The sequence below is a fragment of the Aedes albopictus genome, chromosome 2 (assembly GCF_035046485.1).
Source record: "Aedes albopictus strain Foshan chromosome 2, AalbF5, whole genome shotgun sequence".
NCBI lineage: Eukaryota > Metazoa > Arthropoda > Insecta > Diptera > Culicidae > Aedes > Aedes albopictus.
The window spans coordinates 287,941,857-287,967,393 of record NC_085137.1 but is presented as its reverse complement, the minus strand read 5'-3'; the positions used below and the strand labels follow the sequence as shown (position 1 = coordinate 287,967,393).

Below are 25,537 nucleotides of genomic sequence, written 5' to 3'. Positions count from 1 at the left end.
TAGACTCGACTGTCCTACTGGAACTTGGTCTTTCTTCAATGATAACACTATGCCCAGGAAAGTCAAGATATGATTCCGAATGAAACGGCAATCGAACTTGCCGTCTCCGGATTGGCGATCCAAAGCCTTATACACAAGGCCATCAGGAGACACCAATCATTAGATAAAACTTTTGATTATACTAAATTTTAAATGTACATTACAACATTAGAAATACAAGTATAGAGCTGGTCATTACTTACTTACTATATAATATTGCATTGAGAAGCAGCCTAAATCACTTGCCTCTTTAGAAAAAACAATAGTGCAAAAAAAAAAAATGTTTTCAATACTCAAACAGAAACTTCATATGGGATAAGCTGCAAAATATTACATAAATTTCAAATTAATTCAAACGATTCCTTCTCAGTAGTAAACCACACTGTTTCCGTGTCGCCAACGATTAGGTGATAAATAAGTGGTTTGATCTTCCAACGCTATAAGTCCATCACCTGTGCGTGGAGACCACACGACATCAAAGCAAAACCAGAATATGTGAGCCTCATCGGACACGCATCCTCATCAAAGCTAAACATTCTTTCGAAACCAATCTAGTCAAGACGAATAAAAAATCAAAACCAAAACGTCTGACGGATATGCCTCCCAGTCGGAGCTTGCTTTCCAAATAGTCAGCATCAAACGCGGGCGGAATAGAGAATGGAAGAGCAACCGCCAAATCTAGTCGCACAGAAGAAAATTTAATCTCGTGAAGTGAATTTGGCTGATCAACAACCAACCAACCAACCCTTTGCTGGCGCTCGTTGTTCACAATCAGTTCCCACGCGAAAGTTACTCGAAATCAAAGAAGAGCACAGGCAGCAGTAATCGTGCCGGTTACGTCGAAAAATGGAAAAGCTGCAACTGTGTCGAGCAAACAGAAGTGAAAACTCTATCCTGTGAAGAAAGAAAAAAATACGGAGGAAATCTCAATCCGGAAAAGGCAGCATAACATACATAAAAGTGAGCTTCCTCAAGCGGCACTGCGGGAACACTTGTTACAAGTAAAGCTGCCAGTGCGCGGTGTGAAAGCTGCCCGAAACCAACCAAAGGAAGATAGAGCATAGAGAAGATATCAAAATTAGATTTAGGGAATTTTAAGTGCTTTATTGTATAAAGATTTGCGGCGCGATTCTGGCTTCCCTGGGGTTTCCGTTTTCTTTCTTCGCCCGTCCCACTCTAGGCGGGATTTGTAAGCCCTGCATCCGCATCCGCACCGAGTGCTGATCTGCCGGTAAAGTGTGAAAAGTGAAGATTGTAGATTTGGAGCATTACCGCGAGTGCAAGTGTGAAAAGCTACGCGTATTGTTGGAGAAAACCCCACCAGACTTTTCGGCTGTCAGACGAGCAAAGTCAGCAAAGACGGCACAATGCGGCGAGGATATGTTAGTTTAGTGGCATGTAAGTGATGTTAAACATTATTCATTCGATCGTTCGTTGGGGCTGTATGAAATATGGGTAAAAAATACTATAGTATCAACGACATATAGGAAAGTATTGATTGATTGATTGGTTTGTCTTTATTAGAGAGACTTTCAGCCCGTGGCTGGTTCGTCTCTATATAGGAAAGTAATTATTTCCCATGAAAAATGTAAATCAGAAAACTTGATCCTTCCTTCAACTGTGGATGGAAACCGATTTTGAAAATATTACCGTCGTTGGGGGTGAGAATGGATCAAAAATGCATACTTCTACACCTACAGCCATCTTAATAACTTATGCCTCTTTGCATGAAAAAGTCCTTTGATCACTGAAATGTTATCTTTGTTAATGCACGCACAGTGTATCAAACAATTGATCGTACAGCAATATTTTCGTCAAAATAATTTTCATAACTTTTTTATACGTCAATCAAAAACGCTGAAACCGTATATTGAAGCTCCGTTGGTAAAATTATGAGCGAGATTGAATAAGTTTTCGGAAAGTTTCAATACCTATATCTCAAAGAGTATTGGATGAAATATTTTATTTTTTTTTAAGGGAACACTCACACGTGAACATTTTATACGCAATCTTGTTAGGGTTAATTTGTTCACTACAATATATATGAAAAATCTTTTTATGCAGTTGACGATGTGTATAAATTAATCATATTTTACACATATAAAACCTCAAACAAAGCTGCATATGAAAGCCTTAGCTATAAGCAGTAACACAACAAAAATGAAAAAGTTTCATAAGTGTATCGTAAAGTAGTTGAAAATGTTTACAATAGCCTTAAAAATTGTAAGATACAACTTTTAAGTAATTTTATTTTTGGAGATACTGTATAAATCCTTGTAAAAATAAATGGCTCTCATGATTTTCTAAAAACAGTCATTTAACTGGGTTTTCAATCTAGACTACTGAACACTTGTTTTTAAAATTTTGCACACCTTCTAAAAAATTAAAATAGCGAAAAAAGTTCGATAATGTTCGGAAATTGTTAACTTTTTTGTGCAAATATACTAATCTCCAGAATGCTCATGATATAGGCAAATTATTTTTTTCAAGAAAAATCTCCACTGCATTGTAGCGCAATTCTTAACCCTTATGTGGCCGGCAGGTACCCGGGCACTCATTTAAAATACACGGTGTAGAAAAAAGTAAAAAGTTTGCCGGCCACATAACGGTTAAAAATGAAAAAAGGCCATTTTTGAGGAACCCCTTTTTTTCACGCTCCTCCAAATCATGTTTTCGCAAATAAAAAATACCTAAAATGAAAAATTCGCATTTTTTTTAAAATAGGGAATGATTTTTAGTTTATGGACGAGTAAGTTAGAGCAAAAAACGGAATTTTATAACCTTTTTAAGATATTGAAAGCAGAGCTTAAAAGTTTGACCAAAAAATAGACGTTTTTATTGGAGTGGACCATTTTGTAGATATAGGAGATTTTTCCTTCGAAAATATGAATTTTGAAAGTCGTTGTTGCATGATATGTTATGTGTACATAACTGTTAACAAGCATCCATACTTCCCAGATTTTTTATCGTACCGTCAAGGTACCATTCACCGTGGATCTAAAAGAGGATTCAGGGCAAATAAGGGCTGTCATTTGACACCAGTCTTATAAACATTGTTGGTGCCGCTATTAATTGCCTTCATTATAGGTTAAAATTAAAGCAACACCCACAGAAGTAGAAAATTTTTCACAAAATTTGGTGATATAGTACAATTAGTAGAGGGTAGTAAGGTCGCCTAATTCCGTGGTAGGTCACCATTCACCGTGGTAGTAGGGACCCATTCACCGTGTATGAGAACACACCAAATTTTGGATTTCTCATCCAGCAAAATAATTTGCTGGATGGACATCAGCAAAATATATTTTGCTGAGAGATCAGTGATGACAACTGATAAATCAGCAAACATTCGTATCACTGGATAATCAGCAACATACCTGTCAAACACTTACAGTTTCCCAAAAATAATTACGCACCCACTCTCACTTCAAGGTTAATTAAAAGGAATGCATGAGATTTCCAACGGAAAAAGACGTCGGAAGCAGCTAAAGTAATGTGTGACACTTATAATGAACATTTGCAGTGCTGTTGCACTGCAGGAAAACAGAATTTTATTGATTATTTAAAGTTTATTCTCTCGCAAAACAAATAAAAAACAACAAAAAAATCCCGCCGGAATTAAGCGCGGACAAAATTACTGGTCAACCAGCAAAATATGCTGTCAAAACGCATTGCTGAATAGCCAGCAAAAACTTTTTGCTGGATGGATTGCTGTATTTACAGCATGTCAAAAACCAGCAAAATTTTGCTGGTTTTCAGCGAAATGAAAATAGTGTGAAATTTTATTCTATTTTGTTTAAAAATGATCAAAACAAATCAGCCAAGGGAATTTTTTTTTCGTTTAAATTCATTTCAAGTAATAACTTGCAAGATTTTATTAGAAAAACGAATGTTCAAATTTTCATTTTTTTTTTTCTAGATATATGGGATAATATGGGGCACGGTGAATGGAGACCATTGATTTCACTAGTTTACAAAATAAAACGAAAGTCGTGAACTTCTGTCAACGACCAAAATTTTTGAAGTACTATTCAGCCCTGATTTCGAAACCGTGCTTCAAAAATTTTTAAGTAGAGCAGTTTTTGAGTTCTTGCTCAATATCGAGTTTTACAGCTTTTAAAAATATGGAATTTACTAAAATTCAAATATCTTGCGTTTTGTTCAACAAATTTCAAATCTTTTTTCATAAGTTAAAAGCTGAATACAATACCATTCAATCATCTGAATGCAGGTTTTGCGTCAGATTGATGAAATTCAAGATACTGTGAGTTTTAGGGACGATCTCCTTAAATTTTAGCCAAATTTCCAAAAATATATGAAGAAATGTATTTTTTTCAATGAGAAAAAAACAATATAAAAATTCTTTCTCAACGTTTATTTGACATATCATATGTAGGCGAGTTACAGCTCAATCGGATCATTGATTACGGAGAATGAGATGTGTGAAATGAGAACCTAGAAATGAGCGACGTTGCTTAAAAATAGAACAAAAATCGATTTCAAATCATCAACCTTGTATGGAAAGTCGAAAAAATTTCCGCTCTACTGTAATTTTTTTCCTTCACGTTTTCGAACTCAGGGCATGATTCTACACCAAAAATGATCATCAGCTTACCAAGTTCAAAAATGCTGTAAACTAGTGTTTTTAGGGTACCCATTTACCGTGCCTTTTTGTTTCAATTAAATAGTACAAGTGATCGTACTTTCTTGTTAAACTTACTTCGGTAATGCAAAATACATGCCTGATATGTGAATTTAATTGCTTCTTGATGAAAAAAAAAAACGTTACTACATTTAGTTTATCGCTTAAATCACCTTAGCGCAGTTTTCGTTTTTTCACTATGATTGCAGTGAACAAGCAGAAACCCGCTTTATGTAAACACACATTAGTGTCAAAATGATATTTTTAAATGTTTCTAATGAGTGTTTTGTAATGATAACAATACATTAGTGTTGTATTGATGAAATTGAAGAGAAATGGTCATATCATTCAATCGTAATATGGAAATAATAAAAAAAATATTCGAAGGCACACGGTGAATGGAGCCCCCACGGTGAATAACTCCTTGACGGTACAAATTTTATTCGCTACAGATTTTTGAAATATTGAAAAATCTTAACAAAATGCCATTTTGTGCAGATTTTTATTTTGTGAGGTGTTTTCATTAAACCATATTTTGAATAATACCAAACATTTTCCAATTTTTTCCAAGCTATTCTAAACTTTAGTATATTGTGAAGATTTCATAGAAGAACCGAAATAAAAAGACCAACCCAGCTTCGAGATAGAGCATCCTGAACATTTTAAACTACTTTGCATTCGATACATTCCTTAATACACGTTAACAAAAATTAAAAAAAAAATGTGATTTTATAAAATCTTTTTGACATTGATTTTAGATAACAAATACAATCTCTGAAATTCTGAAAATAATCATAGTGTCTCAGATAAAAGTGCTCTTTTGTATGAAATTGAACAATCAATATTTAAGACTTGGCCTGCCTCGCTTAAACTAAGTGTTCTTTGAGCACTTCCACAGTTATTAAGTGTAGGGCTTTCTTTGCCTGCCTTTGCATGAATTTGTATATTGTGAGGCATGCACAATGATACTCTATGTCCGGAGAGTCGAGAAAATGTTTTCGATCGGAATGGAAATCCAACCCGCCATCTCCGATCCATAAATAGTCTTAACCACTAGGCTAACTGGAGACCCAATGTTTTGACTTTTTTTTACCGTCTACCCCGTTGGTTTGAACGACACCTCATGCAAACCAACGGGGGTCATTTTTTAATTTGAACTTCTAGTAACCCTGTGGGCATCGAATAACACACTGATGGTAACCCTTTTCGCTGTTTTGTTTTGATTCTGCGTTCCGTTTCACCAGGTTCCATGAGCAGAATGACGTTTGAACCGTTTTTAGTTTGAACGATGTGCAGAATTGAGAGATGTCGGCTTCTTGGACTCGATTCGTTGCAGCGACGGCGAAACATCCAGCAATCTATGTTCATTGTGAAGTTGCTTAATGGCGAAATTGATGCATCCTCTCTTCTGTCACGAATCAACTTCCGAGCTATGGAGAGGCAACTAAGGTCTTCAGCTTTGTTGTTAACTGAATTTCACAGACCAGCCTACGGCTTCTACGAACCACTATAGTTTTTAGTTTAAATATTCATGTAGACTTAAGTCAGATGAATTAAATAAATAAAAGAAAAGAAAAGAAAAAGAATTGAGGTCAAACCAACGGGGGTAGACGGTATCAAATTTGCAAATCAATATGAGTTATATGTTTTTGTAGTAACTCATAACTAGCAATCGTTGAAGATTCAACGATTTTTTAATAGTGGAGTTTAAATGTGTTTTCCTCTGTTTTTTTTTTTTAAATTTATTATTCAAAAGTTTTTCAGATTTGTTTTTGTATTCAAGATATTGTTAAAGTTTATATACCCAAAATATCTTTCCAAATATTTATATTCAAACTTCATAAGAAATTTAGCTCAAAATTTCTACAATACTCTCCTAAGATTCCACTAGCAAGTAGCTCCAAATGTTAAATACTCATTGAGGAAGAAACATGTGTTGTAGATTTCTGCATGGTTTACGCAAACTTTTTTATCTCCCTTTTTGGCACAGACCTACTGGTCCATATCGATATATGCAAACTTTATTACCAAAAGTGCCTCCAGGATGTTGAGATGCGTAGATTATTAGTTTTTGGTGGATATCGAACGGTCTGACGTTTGGCCTGTGTCGTTTGACAGTTGCTTGCAACTTGCACGCACCAGTCCAAGTAACATTTTCATGGCCAGTTAGCAGGCCTGCAAAATCAGTGTCAGTCCAATTTTCCCTGTTTTTCAGCCGAAAATGAATGACTGCGGCGGTGAGTGCCCTATACGCTACCACGGGTGAAAACACTCAAATACAGAAAATTGAATGGAAACTTAGCCCTGACAGCTCTCGCTTCCAGCACGCTGCGAGCGAGTGTGAGTACCTATTTTATTTCGCTCTCGTATTGCTGATCGGAAAGCAGCATTGACAGGAAAACCGAAACGGAGAAAATGAAAAAAAAGCAAAATATCGCTATCAAGAAGGCCTGTCGAAAAATTGCAGCAGTGCCAGTTAGTCTTGTAGAGGTTTTAAGAACCATTATAAAACCTAATATCTTCCATTTTGGTTTTATGGAGGCTTTTAGAATTTCTAGTTTATTTGACAAAATGTTACTTGGGCAGTTGATGTCTGATTCGTCTGAATGATTCTGAGATACCCACAGGACAATTAGTTTGTCCCAACTTGATTGTTCACGATTTGAAAAGTACCGATGTAACTAATAAGCATTTGAATAAGCCGTATTTCTGTTTTATTCCTGCATTTGGTCTGTTTACTGCCGTATCATAACAGTTCGACTGCTACACTACCTAAATTAACAATTCAAATATTCACACTTAGTTGAGCTAGGCTAATTTTCAATCTTTTGCCGAGATCCGCACAGCCGAGTACTCAGCAATGGAAATTTAACTGAAATATCGGCAAAAAAGCAATTTTATTCATAGCAGCACCTATGGGTGCCGCTGGCATCAAACTTCAAACGTCAAGTGTTTATCTGAGATTCAGCAAATGAACTTTAACCGAGATTTGCACAGCCGACCTCGGCATTCTGTTTTAAGTGTGATTACTTAAAATCTGACAGCAGTTTCGTAGCATTTCAAATGCACGGCATGTATCCTCGGCGTCAACCCACTAAACAGATTAAACCAGAGGTTCCCAAACTTTTTGCTACCGCGGCGCCTTTTGAAATTTTCAAAATTTTTGCGGCGCACCAACAACTTTTTACAAAGAATATTAATAATTTGAACACCTTCAGTTCAAAATTACAAATATAAATCGCAAAAAAGCCTTCAATGTCATGTTTTTTTTATAATAAAAAAGAAAAATTGCTTAAAGATTCGCAGAACTTAACACAAATTTTAAATTTCTGAAGGATTGCATTGAAAAACTTTTAATTTTTAAATATAGTACCTAGATTACCAAATTTAAGGGAAAATAGATATAAAAATGAATTGTTCAGAACCTGTCAGAACGGCTGACAGTGACGGTGAAGGGTCATGTTTTTGTATTCGGTACTTAAAAAACTCAACTCAACAACTCAAAAAAGCGGTTTCAGAATCATGCATGAAATCGACACATAAATTATCGCAGATTTTTCACGATAAGGGGCTAAACCAGTCTATAGGAGAAAATATTAATCATAGAGACAAACTAACAAGTTATGATAGTGATGTAAGTAAAAAATATCGTCCCGAAATGTTTGACACAGCACGAAGACCTGGAGATTGACAGTACTTATAGATGATAGTATTATGGAAAGAACTTCAAAACAGTTTCTGGAAATACCTACTTTGAATTACAAGCTATTGATAAAATCGAAATTTTCAAAATTTCGGATATATAAAAATTTTGTAAAAATCTCAATGCTTCATGAGGACATAATAAATTCCGGAAAACATTCGTAGACTGGAATATTTACTATTTAATTGAAAATTTTTGAAGAGGGAAAACCCCTTTGAATGACTTTCTTTTGAAGTCTTCCACAAAAAAGCCAAAACATTAGTATCGAATACAAAAAAGGGTTTGATTTGACACTAATTTTACAAAACAATACAAAAACAGCTAAAAATTCTGCCTTTAATAACACTATTTTACAGCATTTTTGAACTCGATAAGCTGATGATTGTTTTTGGTGTAGAATCATGCCCTGAGTTCGAAAACGTGAAGAAAAAAAATTACAGTAGAACGGAATTTTTTTCGAGTTTCCATACAAGGTTGATGATTTGAATTCGATTTTTGTTCTATTTTTAAGCAAAGTCGCACACTTCACACATCTCATTCTCCGTAATCAATACTCCGATTGAGCTGAATTTTTTACTGTAACTCACCTACATATGATATGTCAAATAAACGTTGGGAAAGGATTTTTAAATTATTTTTTTCTTTTTGAAAAAATACATTTCTTCATATATTTTTGGAAATTTTTCTAAAATTTAAGGAGATCGTCCCCAAAACTCGCCAATATCTTGAATTTCATCAATCTGACGCAAAACCTGCATTCAGATGATCGAATGGTATTATATTCAGCGTTTAATTTATGGAAAAAGATTTAAAATTGGTTGAACAAAACGCAAGATGTTTTATTTATATTAAATTCCATATTTTAAAAAGTTATAAAACTCGATATTGAGCTAAAACTTAAAAACTGTTCTACTTTAAATTTTTTGAAGCACGGTTTCGAAATCAGCGCTAAATTATGCTTCAAAAATTTTGGTCGTTGACAGAAGTTCACGACTTTCGTTTTATTTTGTAAACTAGTGTAATAAGAGTTTGTTCTTTGTGTTTTGGCCCAAGAGCCTGCGGCGCACCTGAGAGATGTTCACGGCGCACCAGGGCGCCGCGGCGCACAGTTTGGGAAGCACTGGATTAAACAACTGCGTAAGCATGATTATCTATTATTTGAAATGTTTCATGGAATCGCGGATAAAACAATCTAAGATTACCTTGGCGATCGTGACGTTCAATCAGAATAATATTAAATCAGTATCAGCGGTTTACGCTGTTTAGAGAATCACCCTATTACTGCAGTGTTACACATGTACATAATCACAAACTAAAAAAATCTAACCTAACCATTCTATTCCAAATTCCTCTGTTCTTCTGCATCCGGGTCACACTGGATAGAACGAATGCCGTGTAGAGCACAAAACACGACCAGATTAACCCCCACGTTTTTCTGCGCTTCGCTTCGTTCCATGAAGCTTCTCCTATGGGTTTTGGAAATATAGGGAACCCCGCGGCTAAGACGTATGAGATCTATTAAAATTGAAATGAGAACTCATTCGAAAAATTTATCGCCCGTTTCGAATGCCGTAAACTAGCGAACAGTAACAATGGCAGAAACAGACGACGACAGGCGTTTACTATAATTGGATTCAATCTATCAACCAATCACTACCTATCGCTCGCTTATCAGTCCGAGCAAATCGATTTCTACTGGTTTTATTATCGCTTATGATTTCGATCAAATCTTAATAATATTTTCCTATTGCGAGATTAAGGACATTCCTGCTACTTTCGAAAGCATATTTTTACACCTCTTGCCCAACCGATTTAGAAGCTTGGGCTATCATCATTGGAATTATTATAATCTCACACTAATCAGATTATAAGAGAAACCGTTTCTTTAACGCCAAACTGCTTCTTAAATAATTTGTCACTGAAACAAAGTAACTCATTTCAATGCATGAGTGGCTTGGAAAATGTGAAATCTCAATTTATCTTGCCGCGAAGCTGACACTTATGTCCCGTAAAATATCATAAAATGAGTTTCTTCAAAGATCGCAGCGCCGACCGGATAGATTGAACGAACCTAGAACTCAGCCTAGGCGGCTTTTTATCAACGAACGTACTATTTTCAATGTTGTCTGTTCAAACCGGTTGCAACGTTTTCATTCAAAATACGAAAATTTCAGAAACTTAAGCTTAACCGCCAGTCAACAGAACGTGCGCCCTACGATGATGGCGGTGTGTGTATTCAATTATCATTCAGATGAACTCAACACGGCAGCATACGTGAGCAGTAAAATATGGCTTAGCATAAATTAGCTCTTACCTGTGGAAGAAATCCTCCCATGTCGAATCGTCCCCAAAACTTTGCCCACACTAATCGATGCGGATCTATTCTTGTGGTCCGCGTAGCTAAAGATGGTAGCCCACATTTTTCTTCACCTAATCCCGCTATTAGCATTTGGCATCCCTTCCGAACCGAAGTCCACTGACATATACAAGATGTTTGATAAAACGGTACAAGCCCACAGTCATAGTATGTTGCCAAGATTAATCAATTTTAACTAGCAGCTGTCTGGGTAGATACCGTTCTCACAGTGTTTGCATACTATTTGAAATATTTGATTATGTTTTATTTAGTTACACATGCTTTTCCCACTGTGAATGAAGCAGTTTAATTTGAATATAGGCCATTCCTCGCAAAAAGTTCACTCCACGTGTTACAGATTATCACAACATTCGATTAATATTGGCCAGAAAAAGTGGATCAGTCTTCATCTTCTATTCCCCAAATGAGGAGCGGCTGATCGTCGTCCAGAGAAGGATGGCTGTGCGCTATGAACTTGCGGATGATTAGGAGGTTAGTGTCCAGTTGTGCAAGCCAGCTGCAAAATAAAAACAATTGTAATGGAATGTAAGCAAGAGAGAAACACGGTCCGAAACCAATGGCGTCGATTTTAGCGATTAAAAGCGACGTAAAATGACGATTGTAGGCTCAATACGTGAAACTGTGGATCTAATACTTATGACACACATGTGATACAAGAATCACTGTACAATTGCGCTTGAAATGAGTGCCATACTGAAAATTCTCTCAGTTCAAGTCAGTCTTGTTGAAATTTTCTTGACACTGCGTACCGTTGTACAGGAATCACACTCGTATCACATGTCTGTCTGGGGTATAACTTATTGTTGATTCAGTGTTATCTTGAATTTTATGTTGAGCTGAATAAATTATACAAATGGTCAAAATTTGCAATGGAAAATTAGTGATTTTTAATAATTGATGCTCCACTTGTTGGAATTGCACTACAACACTGTCCATAAAGGACTCTGAGTAGCCTAGTGGCACCGACAAATTACCGGAGTACACATGGAGGCGCATGATTGTTGGTGCCTACGCTACCCATGTTAGGGTCAAATATAACGTTCATCGTTTAAAGGACTCTCATGCCTGCTGTTCAACGTCGCCCTGGAAGGTGTTATGCGACGAGCCGGGCTCAACAGCTTAGGCACGATTTTCACGAAATCCGGCCAATTTGTCTGTTTTTCGGATGACATGGATATTATTGCAAGGACATTTGGAACGGTGGCAGATCTGTACACCTATCGTTGGTGTGTTCGACTGTTTTACGAGACTATTTCGTGGTGGCTTGTCAGTCTTGACAAAAATAAAACACTATTTATTTTCTTGTACTGACTTTTCGAACCCTCTAAGCAGAATACCCTCTTCGAATGAGTGTAATCAGTTTTGTACCTTTTAATTCCGCCCTATGTTGCATATCCTTTGACACATACGCGTACTTTCGATATGGTGAAGGAATTCGTCTACCTCGGTTCCTTCTTAAAGGTAGACAGCAACGTTAGCCGAGAAATATGAAGGCACATTATCAGTGGAAGTCGGGCCTACTGTGGGCTCCACAAGAATCTGCGGTCGAAAAAGATTCACACTCGCACCAAATGTACCATGTACAAAAAGCTGATAAGGCCGGTGGTTCTCTACGGGCACGAGACCTGGACTATGCTCGAGCATGACATGCAAGCACTCGAATTGTTCGAGCTGCGGGTCCTTAAGACCATCTTTGGCGGTGTGCAAGAGAACGGTGCGTGGCGGCGAAGAATGAATCACGAGCTCGCTGCATTTTACCGCGAGCCTAGCATCCGGAAGCCGGAAGGCGGCAGAAGCTGGAAGAATACGATAGGCGGGGCATGTTGTGAGAGTGCCGGACAACAACCTTGCAAAGCTAGTGTTTGCAAGAAACACGGATGGTACAAGAAGACCTGCAGGGCATCGCGCAAGGTGGGCGGATCACATAGTCGAGTGTCTCGATTCCAAAGCGTAGTCAAAATGGAAAATGGACTTTTTACGGCCGAATTTAGTGACATCCGATTTAAAGAACACCATACTAGCTGTCGATGCAGAAACACTGCGTCTTGACGTTGCTTGAACACGAAATACAGCTTCAGGTCGATAGCATATTGAAAGTTTCATGCGTTTGAGGATAGAGTTGACATCATTCATATACAACAGGAATAAAAACGGTCCTAGATGACTGTCCAGGGGAACGCCGGACAATACCGTGAACGGTGAAGAGATGTAGTTACCAATTTTCACAGACATACTGCGACTGGTCAGATAGGATCGAAGCTAGATGAGGAGGTTATTGTTCATGCCTACCCGGGCAGGAACGAATAACTGACACATAACTGAACTGAAGCATACCAAAGTCAGGTATCGTACCAAGACAAGGTATTTGTATTGAAAATAACCTATTTTGGTATTTTGTAGGAATTGATAAAATACCTCAACGGGTTATTGGTTTGGTTTTAAGGACTGCTGATTCAGTTATGGGAAAATCGCTATTTGTATGAAAAAATCACAGATTATTATTTAGGTATTGCCATGCCTGATGTCATTATTCAGGCGTTATGCATATAATACACACCAGTTATTATTTCAGGTATTTTACCTCTTATGCAGGGCTTCTTAATACCTCATTTAGGTTGTAGGTATTCAGTTTTCCATACCTGAGTTTGGTATTCTTCAGTTATTTTCTCCTGTTCGGGTAAGTTTGTCAAATTTGGCCACAGCGATTTGGTGATTCTTTTTATCAAAGTCGGCAGAAATGTCAGTATAGATGGCGTTAACTTGATGGCCGCTTTAAAACTGGCGTCAGTTACGACGTAAAGCACGTCAGGATGGAGGTCGTCGATCGTTTTGGAACAAATCCGTGCTGATCCTCAGATATATAATGTGCGTAACCATGGACTAATTTGTTTAAAACGATCAATTTCAACAACTTCGGTGTGGCACACAAAGCAGCAATACCTCTGTAATTTGACACATTTCTTTTCAGCCTTTCTTAAAAACGGGAAAAACGTGTGTCTGCTTCCAGCAATTGGGGAAAACATACTCCGGAAAGAGTCGAATCGGCGAGGTTAGTATCGGATACACTAAGAATCTCATTCTAGTCTATGCATTCCAGGAAGTTATTCATTTCATCGAAATTGGATCGACTGAAATCGTAGCAGATACTTTCAGAGGTTTCGTGAAAGCAACGATAGGGACATCGCCTTGTATACCAGATGACTCACAAAACTCTTTTATTTATTCATGTTAGGCTTATTGAACTTTTGGAGTAAAAATGGATCTAAACAAATGTAGGACATTTGATTAGAAAAGGACCTTTTTTGCGAAAGTCAGATGATATACATTGATCTTGCCTACCTTTAGGCGTATAATGCAGGTCATTCTCAATTTTATATATTTTATTTTACGTATGAAATACATCAGTTGTAAGAATTGAAAATCCTTATTCAGATTCAGCATTATCAAATATAGTTTGTTCAATAATTTTCCTGTCTAAGAATATTATGTCATTGGTTGATCAACTTCACCGCGGGTTGAAAGTTTTCAAATTTGGCCATTTGAACATTGTTTTAGAAAATTCTGGATTTTCTTCTTAGAATTTCGTTTAGGGGACAATGTACATGTTTTGAAAATATTTGTTTGGAATAATATGCATTATACCTGTTTTTATTGATAAGAATAGATGGAAAATGATCACTACGATACTTCACAGCTTTTTTTTTTCTATCTTTATTATAGAGATTTTCAGCCCGTGGCTGGTTCATCTCTTAGAATTTTAGATTCATTACATAATTTCATTTTTGTTTACACACTTTACTTTTCATACTCCTTGTTTTTATCGGAGAAAAATCGGTTGATTCAACTGTTACTACATCGGTTTCCTCAATATCTGGGCTATCTTCCGATCCGTCGTTCTGGCAACTCTGCTTCTGCGTTTTACGTTTGGGAGTGTTCTCTTTCCTATCCGATGACAGCCGTCGCTTGCTTGGTAATTGTTCTTCGTCTGACTCACTCTCTGTTGATTCAGGTTCGCTATTGTCGGCGTTCACGTGTGTGGGCATTTTAACTTCAGCATTTTTAGGCATTCGTTTTGGGCTATCGTTGTTGTTTTTCAATGTACCTCGTTGTCGTTGTGCAGCATCTAGCGGTGGGAAGTCGGCTTCCACGAGAGCGTATGTTTCGGTGGTCGTCCTAACGGTCTGTGTTATAACACAGTATACGTTCGATTGCGGTGTGGTGGTGTTGTTGATATTTCGGAGATGAGGTTTCTTCGTCTTCGGTTGACTTGGGTATGTGATCATCGTGACGTCATTGGCGATGGTCACATACGAAGGGATTGGGTGAGTGAGCTGCATTCTTACAACTCTAACACCATTATAGAGCTCAGGGAAATAGTGTTTCCACCTTTCCCTGGAAATGGAAAGAATAGTTCCGTATTTCCGAAGGTGTTCAACAATCACAGAAGAAGGCGTGTTGGGCGGTAAATCGTGCACCCGCACGTTGATTGCTCCATCCTCTACATTCACGGGGATCTTGTATTCATTTTCACCACATCTGATGATGTGCTGCAAATGGCGAGTGTCTTGGTAATAATGCCTGGCGACGTCCATGTCTACCATTTCGATGCAAACACAGTTTCGTACATTGTGAAGCTGGACATTTCGGATGTGTTTAATGTCCAACTTCAGTTGCTCACATATGAATTTATGCACAGCAGGCACCTCAGGTGTTCTGGGTAAAACACTGAAGTCTACCACCAATGTGTTTTCGCGTTTTGCACTCATTTTATGACGATTGGTATAAACGCGTCCGGTTAGCGCAAGCTTTGGCTGTCAACTGACTTCACAGCTTTATAAACTGCATTCAAAATTCACAAGGTTGTGCAAAGAAGGTAGAGGAAAAAGTGTAACTGTTTTTTTTTTGTTTTTTTTTTTTATCTGGAAAGCCGCCTAGTAATGGTTCCTGCACGCAGTTACAGTACAGTACTACAGTAGAATTTTGCTTTTTTTGTCGTTCTAGGCTTCGTCCCCCCATTGCAGTTTTCTCAAATATACGTCAATGTCCTAGATTCTTTATACGTTTGTAAAAGGTAGGACTTACCACAATGAACTACGGCCATGGGAAACTTCCCAGACAACCAATTTGTACGTATAATGAAGTTTATGTTTATGTTATACGTACTTTTATGCGGTAAAGTTACATCGCATAAGATGCAGTAAAAGTGCCTTATGCGTACAGAAGTGGAGGCGCTATACGTGCATTGACGGAAAAATAATGACGCTATATGACTTGAAGCGATACCTTATGCGATGTACGGTATACACTATTGCGACGTAATATAGTACCTACCTTATGCGACTTAAAATTATTTGAAATAAAATAAATCATGTCACCTAAGTATCGAACTAATAACCCTTAGTTTATCGAGCCGCACTTCACACTTAGCACCAAACACTACTTATGAAACACACTGATTAAATGTCATGACATTCTAACTCACCTCAGTGCTTGTTGGAATGCACTTGGTTTCCGTGCGCTGTACGTGTTCGGCAGGCTCTTTGGAAATCAAAATGATGTAGCATGATTTCCCGCACAGTTACCACTACTCCTCTCTTGCTAGCACCACCCATTGTTAATTATAAGGTCAAGAAAACAAAAATGATGACTTTGTAACTTGTTTTGTAGCCATGATGATGACTTTTCACTTTCTTTTAGCTTTTTGGCTCTCCAACAGCACCTCTTTCATTGTTATCACATATCACATTGCAATATGCCAACGTTAACGATTCTAGCTTATGCGAGTTTGTATGTACATTTGAACGAGTTTATTTTCACTTTTATTCGATTAAGTTTGTACACCAATGCGAGTTAAACTGACATAATTAGAAAAGTACCAAGCGGAAGTCGTATAATCATCGCAGTACGCAATTATGCGAATTCATTTGACACTATGCGAGTTCACTCGAACGCTTTAAACTGTGACCCATTACTCCTAAAAGAAGGTTGGCGAGTTCAAGGCCACCTGCTACAACTGCATTCAGTTCGTGCAAGTGTGAGAGATTTTTCACAATAGTGTGATGTTTCCGTAGTTTTCAGGTATTCCAGGAACAACAGCCAACAATAACAGCTTTTTAACATCCGTGTCCTTTTCTCCTTTCATGATACTTCATACCTTTGCAACAATAGACAACAATGTTATGTTCAACGATCCGCATCCTCTATCAGCACCTATTTTGAAGAATAACTTGGTTTCACAAAGATGTCTTTGTTTTTCTACTTTGTCAATTAAACCTTTTGATGTGGTTATAATAAACCACAGTTTTTGTTTAGATGTTCCTATTGTTTTTTGAAAAATCGAACGGCACACATGTTGATTTTGATTTATGTATTAGCTGTTTAGGTACGTTAGGAGGAACTGCAATATCCATATTACAGAGGATGCTGCTTAAGGTGAAGGTTGCTTGAGATCATAACAATAAGCTTGGATCTCGCTCTAATCACCTTCTTAACCACCCACTCAAAATAAACAAATCAGATGGCGCACAGTGAAGTGTAACTTGGTCAAACAAGCAAAAACAAATCTGATAAAATGAGCCACATTAAAAAAGCAATTATTAATTTTGATTTTTTTGCACCCATTGATTTATTGAATCCGCTTACCGACACATTTTTTTTTCTTAAAAAACATTTTAAAATTTATTAAAATTCAGTAACAAATTTTGAAAACGACGTATAATCAATGGTGTAGTATTGATTATACGTCATTTTCAATTTGTTACTGAATTCATGCTTTACACAATATTGTTAGTATAAATCCCATTGTGCGCCGTTTTATTTATGTTTTTTGACAACTCTCTCCTCTCTACTCTCGCATTCTTTCTCTCCGACCGTAGAAAACTACCGTGTTATGGGGTGATATTAATGGATGCAAGATGCAATATTAATTCATAAACAGCAATAGATGCGATGGTCCCGTTTCCCATTGCAATTACATTGACTGTATGATATTTAAAAAAATTACAATGATTGGCAGAAATACAGCCTTGTTTCACGATAAACGTGTACAGTGGTTTGATCAATTTTACCCTACGTTGAACAACACCACTCAGTTTCACGGTACGCTTTTCCGTTCTGGCGAACCATGATTGAAATTGATTCGGGTTTTCGACCACAAAAGTGGAAAACGCGTAGGTTTTTCGCGACAAACGGTTGATTAGGTGAAAGTGTGAATAGTTTCCAATAATCGATTAAGTTTTCAGAGTGCTACGTTGTTTGGAAGATTAATAAAAAGTGATTTTAAGAAATGGGCGACTTCGACAAGTACGATAAAAAGTTCAGTGAGTGCTAACATTTTGGCACGAAATTGTGAAAACAATGTGAAAAATGCAATGTAGTGCTTCCCGACGGACAGGAATTATACTTGGCTACAACAAGTAGCAACCTGAGTGCATTTCCAGAAGGTAAGCAAGAATTGATAATTTGTTCGCCAACTTCCGTGCTACTCAATGACTGTGGTGAGGGGAGGAAAGGTGTAAGGGGGTGAGTGGCTGCCATACTCGCTGCCATTTTGAAACCCCTGGAACTATGTCCTTAATTGTGTATCTTGTGGTCAAACTACAATTTTTCTTTATCAAGGTTAGACCATCGAAAGGCCCATCGAAGGGCCCATATAGCCGAGGCGGTAAACGCACGGGTATTCAGCATGACCATGCTGAGGGTGACGGGTTCGATTCCCGGTCGGTCCAGGATCTTTTCGTAAAGGAAATTTCCTTGACTTCCTTGGGCATAGAGTATCTTCGTGCCTGCCACACGATATACACATGCAAAATGGTCATTGGCAGAGGAAGCTCTCAGTTAATAACTGTGGAAGTGCTCATAGAACACTAAGCTGAGAAGCAGGCTTTGTCCCAATGAGGACGTTACGCCAAGAAGAGAGAGAGACCATCGAAAGGCAGGCTTTTCTTACATAATGATTTTGGCGCATTGATAATGCATGGTCTTCTAATGTTAGACAATGATAAGGTACCGTTTTCATAGGATTCCTTACTCATTAGGTATACACATATACACATTAAGTATACACATCCAAAAGCATACACAATAGGTGTATACACACCTATTACTGAATCACCGCATTGATATGATTACCCTTAACAATTTGAAGAACATTGCTGCGTCGTTGAGTTTTTGTGCAAACGTGTTGTTACCCTCTACACATTTCGGTAAAGCAAATAGTGCAATACTTAGCTATACGTTGCGTTTTCTGTACTGCCGTGAATCGCAAGTCAGTCCCATCTGCATTTTGGGCAAAAATGAGTTAATGGCCGTTTTCGATCTTTCTTCGGATGATCTTTCAGCTGCATAAATAAAAATATATAGTTTGTTCAGTGAAATTGAAAAACAACATTAAGTCAGATTGTCCCATAATGAAATGTAATCGCAAGTCAGTCCCATTACGAACTAGTGTACCCTCTAGTACAAAACCTAACATTGTTTTAGCCAGTTTTATATTTTTCACTGTTACGTGTTCATGTTTGAAGCAATGTGTGAAAGCTTCATGATGATTGCAGAAGTTTTCAGTTCATGGCGATTTTTTAGAGTTTCACATAGAAATCGAATTTGAAAACTTCAGAGGCCATTTTCTCAATGCCTACTTTTTACATATGGGACCGACTTGCGATTCACGGCAGTGTAGCAGCCGGTGTTCGTTTCCTTTTGTGCTGTTTTTGAAGTTTTTTTTCAACACGCAAAAACGGCTACGCTCAAAAATGTGTTCGGCCTGCACATTTTTAGTAAACATCCGTGCCGCACATGACTGTGTTGGAAACACACATTTTTTTAAAATTGCTCGTACGCTCACATGAGCATGTATTTTGCAATTATTTCGACATGGCAACCTCACTGGGTTTATAAACCACCTTCAAATACCGAAAAATATTGATATTTTGCAAAAATGTGAGCGTGCGAGCAATTTAAAAAAATGTGTGTTTCCAACACAGTCCCTGTGCGGCATGGGCGCTACTCAAAAATGAGAGCTTTTGTTTTAGAGAGAAATTTGGTAATGTTACGCGAACGCGAGCCGCTACACAAACTTCGTATTGGCATAGAGACGTATTACGCCAATATATTTTGGACTTTTCTATTTATTTATTTCTGCCGTGAATGTGCAAAAAATATTGGCGCGTCACTGTGTCCATAATAAATATGTCCGTTCGCCTATGTTGATCGTATCGGTAATGATGCAGTGTAATATTCAAATTTATCTTCTAAAGTGAATCGTTTTTGTATATTTGAAGGTACCATTGAGTACATATTTTTAGCACCAGTTTTTTTTAATCTATGTCAGGAAGAATGTTCCTTTTTATGCGATCCAATGCTGTTTCGGAAACGTTCTGAAAATTGTTTTTTTTTCTCCAAACACAAACTTTTGGTTAGTTTTCCTCGTGACTTTTCGGTTACATTTTTGAACTTTGGACATTTATGACACCACGTGTTGCTGCTCCACATGTGACAAAACCTGGTGCTTTTTCACTTTATAGGGGGATTAGGGGCATAATGGACACCCTAAGCAAATGAGTATGTTAGGCCTTTATAACGGACAAAATCTTAACATATTATCAGTTGGCTTACAACTTTAACTTGTTTCCTTCGTATTTCAATCATTTAAAGCAGGTAGAATTTCATTATTGTGAAGAAATAATAAATTGTAAACCGTGTGTTTTTTAGGCTGGCAGGAAAGGTACGGGGCGAAATGGACACTCATCGGGGCATAATGGACACCCCTGCATATTTTATGCTGTATCTTTGATAACATCGACCAGTTAAGTAATTTGCCTACGGAGATCAATGTAACAGATATAATACTCCATCTTAGACGAGTTTACATAACATCAAAGTTAATTTAATAAATTTTAGGCTAAAATAATCGGATTGATTTTTTCCAATCTCACTAAAACGCCTAACAGTATGCAACGAGCGTACATCCATTAATAATTGCCAGTGTTTATTTCGCCCCGAATCGACTACAACATTGAAACTGCTATTTTGAGTAAATTCTGATCAAAAAAATAATACTTTATCCATTGCTAAATCTCCTTAACACTTATGCATTAAAAGTTTTATGTAAAAGTCAACGGTTTCGGCAAAAACAGGGGTGTCCATTTCGCCCCGGGTGTCCATTATGCCCCTAATCCCCCTACAACACAATCTGTTGCTTATCATGACGGACACCCTAAGCAAATGTGCACGTTAGGTATGTAAAGCTGAGAATAACTTATTATGTATCATATTAACATATTAATATATCATATGACCAATGTTATCAGTACTTTTGAAACTTTAGCGTATGCACAACGTGTTTTAACCATTTACCGCAGGTAGAATCACTTAATTGTGGGAAAATAATGAATTGTAAACCGTGTGGCTTTTCTGGTTGGCAGTAAAGATGGACACCCCCGCGTATTTTAAGCTATAACTCTGATTACATCGCTTGATTGAGTAAATTGTCAACGGAGATCCATACTTCAAATGAAATGCTCCATTTTAAATTAAATTGTATTAGCTTGAAGTAGGTTTATGCTAAAATAATCGAGTTGATTATTCCAAACTCTCTAAAACGCTTAACAGTATGCAATGCACGTACATCCTTTCGTGATCACCAGTACCGTAAACCGGGGTCAAATTGATCAGCGGGGTTGAAATTGATCATTCGGGTACTAGATTGTAATTCCATACTAGGAACTCTTAAGCGTCGTAATGATCTTAAACTTTCTACGTCATCTGGTTCGTAGCTGTCTAGACATGAGTGTAGACTGTAGAATTTTTGGAAAAAAGACTGTAGAGTGTAGAATTTTTGGAAAAAAGTTACTTTTGCCTTATTTTTTCAAGGAATTTGCAATGTATTTCTCATTTAGCTGAAATCATCGCTACTAAACAATCGATTGCTAATAGGACTTCCCGTAAATTCTCTGTTTTAACATTTTTGTGGAGCCTTGGTTGGGAAGTTATGTAGCCAATCAGAACATGAAATAGTTATAAAAAAGTTCATTTTATGATGAAATAGTCATTTAGTGTGATAGAAATCACTTATTTCAAATGAAATTGCCTACCTTTAGGCGTTTAAGGGGGAATTTAAAAATTTAATTTTGCATTTTGAGTTTTAAATTCACTAGTTATAAGATTTTAAACGCTTTATTCGGGCTTAGAATAGCAAAATTAAGCGGAGAAGAACCAGCCTCGGGCTGTAAATCTCCCTAATAAAGCTAATAATAATAACAAGCGGAGAAGGAAATTTTCTTTTCCAACCGATTGTTACCGAACGGTAACTTAGTGCTTATAGTGGGGAATGTAGGGAAACGATTCTATAGTTACTCCAACGGTCGATTCGAAGAGTGGGCGTCGTGCGTATCGACTCAATGCGCGCCGCGTTACGCCAACGCGCAATTAAGAGGTGGTGAGTTCTCAGCAGCCGCCTGAAGCATGCGGCGATGGGGGCGGAAAGACAGAGCGTTGAGAGAAAGCCGAAGAGAACATCTGGCGATGGGTCTGCGAGGTGTCGACAAGAAGTGTTCGGAGGCATTTATTCGCGACTCGTGCTTGGAGGCAGAAGTGCCAGATTCGGTAGATCGGTGTTACCACGTTTGGACCTCCGATCTGGGCAGCTATTTCAGCCTCGTGGGTGAATAAGTGAATTTTGTACGGTGGATGGGCTGTAGCAGCCGCTAGCTCAAGACAACCCGCCGGCACCGGCGGACATTCCTTCGCTGCTCACCTTATCGTCGATCGGTTTGTCCGGTCAGAATACCACGACCACCGGACTGAGCGAAGCACCTCCGAGTCAGACGACACGCGGAGATCACGTGGGCAGTTATTTTGCCGAACCGCTACGGCCTGCCGGCCGCGTCGCTCCTCGGCCAATCGTCGATCACCTCGCCAAGCCTCCGGATCAACCCCGGTCCCCGGACGATCGTCCGATCACCTCCGCCTGGCACCTCAAGGTTGTCCCGTCCGGCACACGAAGAGTTTACCAACGCGCCTTCGGGGAAACCTAGGACGAGATTCACCCTCAAACCAAGCCACCAACACCCCTTGGTGTTCACCTGGTCGCCGTCGGGGACCCTAACGACGGCCCTGTTAGCATCAGCTGGACGCCCGCATCACCGGCGGCGCAGAAGAACGGCGCACTCCGGTCGCCTACCCTGTACCGCTCTACGGTAACCGTAAACCGGCCGGCGACATGATGGACGAGATCCGTGTTCCGTCGCTTCACCAGCCACTGCGCGACGCCCTCTTCAGAAGTTAATAAATCTGTAAGTAATTCGAATCACTTTTTAGGTCAAACCCCACCGAAAACTTCCCCATCCGAAACGCCCTGGGACCCGGGAGTCAAAAGAGGCCTTGTGAGCCCACCCCGGAAGCTGCCGTTGGCTGGACCAGCAGCTTGGGGCTTGGGCTCGGCTCCTTCTGGGCCGGCGCGTTCGACTCCCGGGGTCAAAAGTTGTTTCACGATGCTTAATTGTGTACCCTGATCAATTTCGCCCCAAAGTGACATTTCCAATTTTTTGATATTTGGAGTTATTTAACATAAAGTTAAAATTTGTTGAACAAAATTCTGTCACATGGTTCCATGGAGATTCACAGGGTACTGGTTTTACAGAAATTCTTTTGGCAATATATGAATTGGCACTGATATCCGCAAAAGTTGTTTTCAAATGATCAATTTGACCCCGGATTACGGTACCCGAGCAGGAATGAATAACTGCCACATAACTGGACCATACCAAAGTCAGGTATCATACCAAGACAAGGTATTGGTCGGTTATCCAGGTATTGAAAATAACTTATTTTGGTATTTTGAAGGTATTGATGAAATACCTCAACGAGTTATTGGCTTGGTGTTAAGGACTGCTTGAGGTATTATTCAATTATGAAAAAATCGCTATTTTTATGGAACAATCTCCGATTATTATTTAGGTATTACCATACCTGATGCCATTATTCACGCGTTATGAACACAATACACACCAGTTGTTATTTTGGGTATTTTACCTCTTATGCAGGGCTACTTAATACCTCATTCAGGTTGTAGGTACCGTAATCCGGGGTAACATTGATCAGAATTTTCTTTTTCTATTCTTCTTGAATAATTCTCTTGTTAAAGTAAACGTTAGATGTTTTATATTTTTTTTTTATTTTATTGCTACATCTTCAACTATAAAGTTGCACAGACTGTTGTATTAAGAACATTACATAACATTATTTTATCAACTGCAGGACAAACGTAAAACTAACATACATCAAAATAGACAGAAAAACTTTTTCATCTGATTACATTGAAGTTCAACAAAAAAACATAGAAAAATAACTTCTGCTTGATCATATTCATGGCTTCCAAACATATCGTGTACGGCGTTCAAATTCTCGAAACACTATTCCATCAGGCCAGGTCGATTTACGCAAAGCCGAATCCTTCCATCGATCTTCTAGAGTGACTTTGAAGGAGATAAAATCTAACAGATGCAAATCTGTGCGTTTCGAAACTAATTTGGTCACGTTCAGGCAGTCTCGAGTCGGAGCACCCAAACATCGAGAAACCATGGCTTCTATATCGTGCTCCGTAACAGCGTTGTCAATATTGGTCAACAGCAACGAGAAACAACCATCGTACATTGTCGTTTGAACGTCATGCTTCCCAGTCGTATCGCGCTGCGCATCGCTGTTGTAGGTAGCCGTACCCATTGTTGGTGTTGCACTCGTCTCTGCAGAAGCGATAGGAGTAGAATGGCGCAATAGTCCATTGGCGGGAGGTGTATCATCCGTGATCGATCGTTGCAATGAATCCACTATTAACGATACCTGGGTCTTCAATTCTACGATCTCGGAGTGTAGTTGACTTATGTCCACGGTAGGCGACGATCTTGGCGACGATTTTCGTTGGTTGGTCTTCCATTCATTGAATGCCGGTAAACATTGGGGACACATCCACATCGTACCATTCGTTAGAGTTCGAAGATTATTCATATTCATACCGATGCAAGCAGCGTGGAAAGAGTTGCCGCACGGTCCATTGCACACAGTATACAATGCCAAATCTGTGTATATGACGATCGAGCATTTTCCACATTTCTCCCAATCATTATAGGGTGCTGATTTCTTTTCGGTCATCCTTTCGGCACAACTTGAAGACACGTTTGAGTATTTCACGTGAAAGCGATAGTAGACACAAAACTCTACCAATTATCAACAGTTGCAACAATAAATTCGGTAGAAAACTTGCATAAACAACGAAATAATTCGGAAGAACGTATGACTGCGGCAGAACAATTGGCCGGGGTTCTGCTAAACCGAACTAAGCGCCAAAAAGTTTTTTCCGAGATAATTAAGCTTAAAGTTCAACCACTCAGAAATAAACAACAGCTAAGATTATTTGAAACTTTTTCGCACATATGTAACTTACAAGCCTTTATTAACCATCAGAGATGAAGAATAAATGTAAATTATTTAAAATCATCGATATAATAACACTTAATTTCTAACTTACTTTGCACTCAGTTCACTCTGGCTGAACAAAAACATTGGAATATGGTTTATAGTTCAGTGTGGCTGACTGTGTTTCTTTGTTTCAGAGAAAACCAGTCGGAATGTGATAAAAAATCTCGTGTCTATAAAGTTGAAATCGATATCACTCACAATCCTTTACATGAATCAGAGAGGACGCGTTGTATGGTAGCACAGAGGTCTCAAAATAGTGTGAAATGTAAACGGCGGAAGCCCTCCCAGCTCAGCCCTTCCCACCCAT

The 25,537-nt window shown here is 38.3% G+C and overlaps 1 protein-coding gene across 1 annotated transcript in view; it reads left to right on the top strand.

The window, feature by feature from the left end:
* Window positions 1-367: 367 nt before the first annotated feature.
* LOC109411119 (uncharacterized) overlaps window positions 368-25,537 on the top strand; it is a 46,903-nt gene continuing 21,733 nt past the window's right edge. The window contains exon 1 of the mRNA XM_019684574.3: window positions 368-1,437. Within this exon, the coding sequence (XP_019540119.3) occupies window positions 1,407-1,437 (31 nt within the window). The 5' untranslated portion in view covers window positions 368-1,406. The remainder of the gene's footprint in view (window positions 1,438-25,537) is intronic.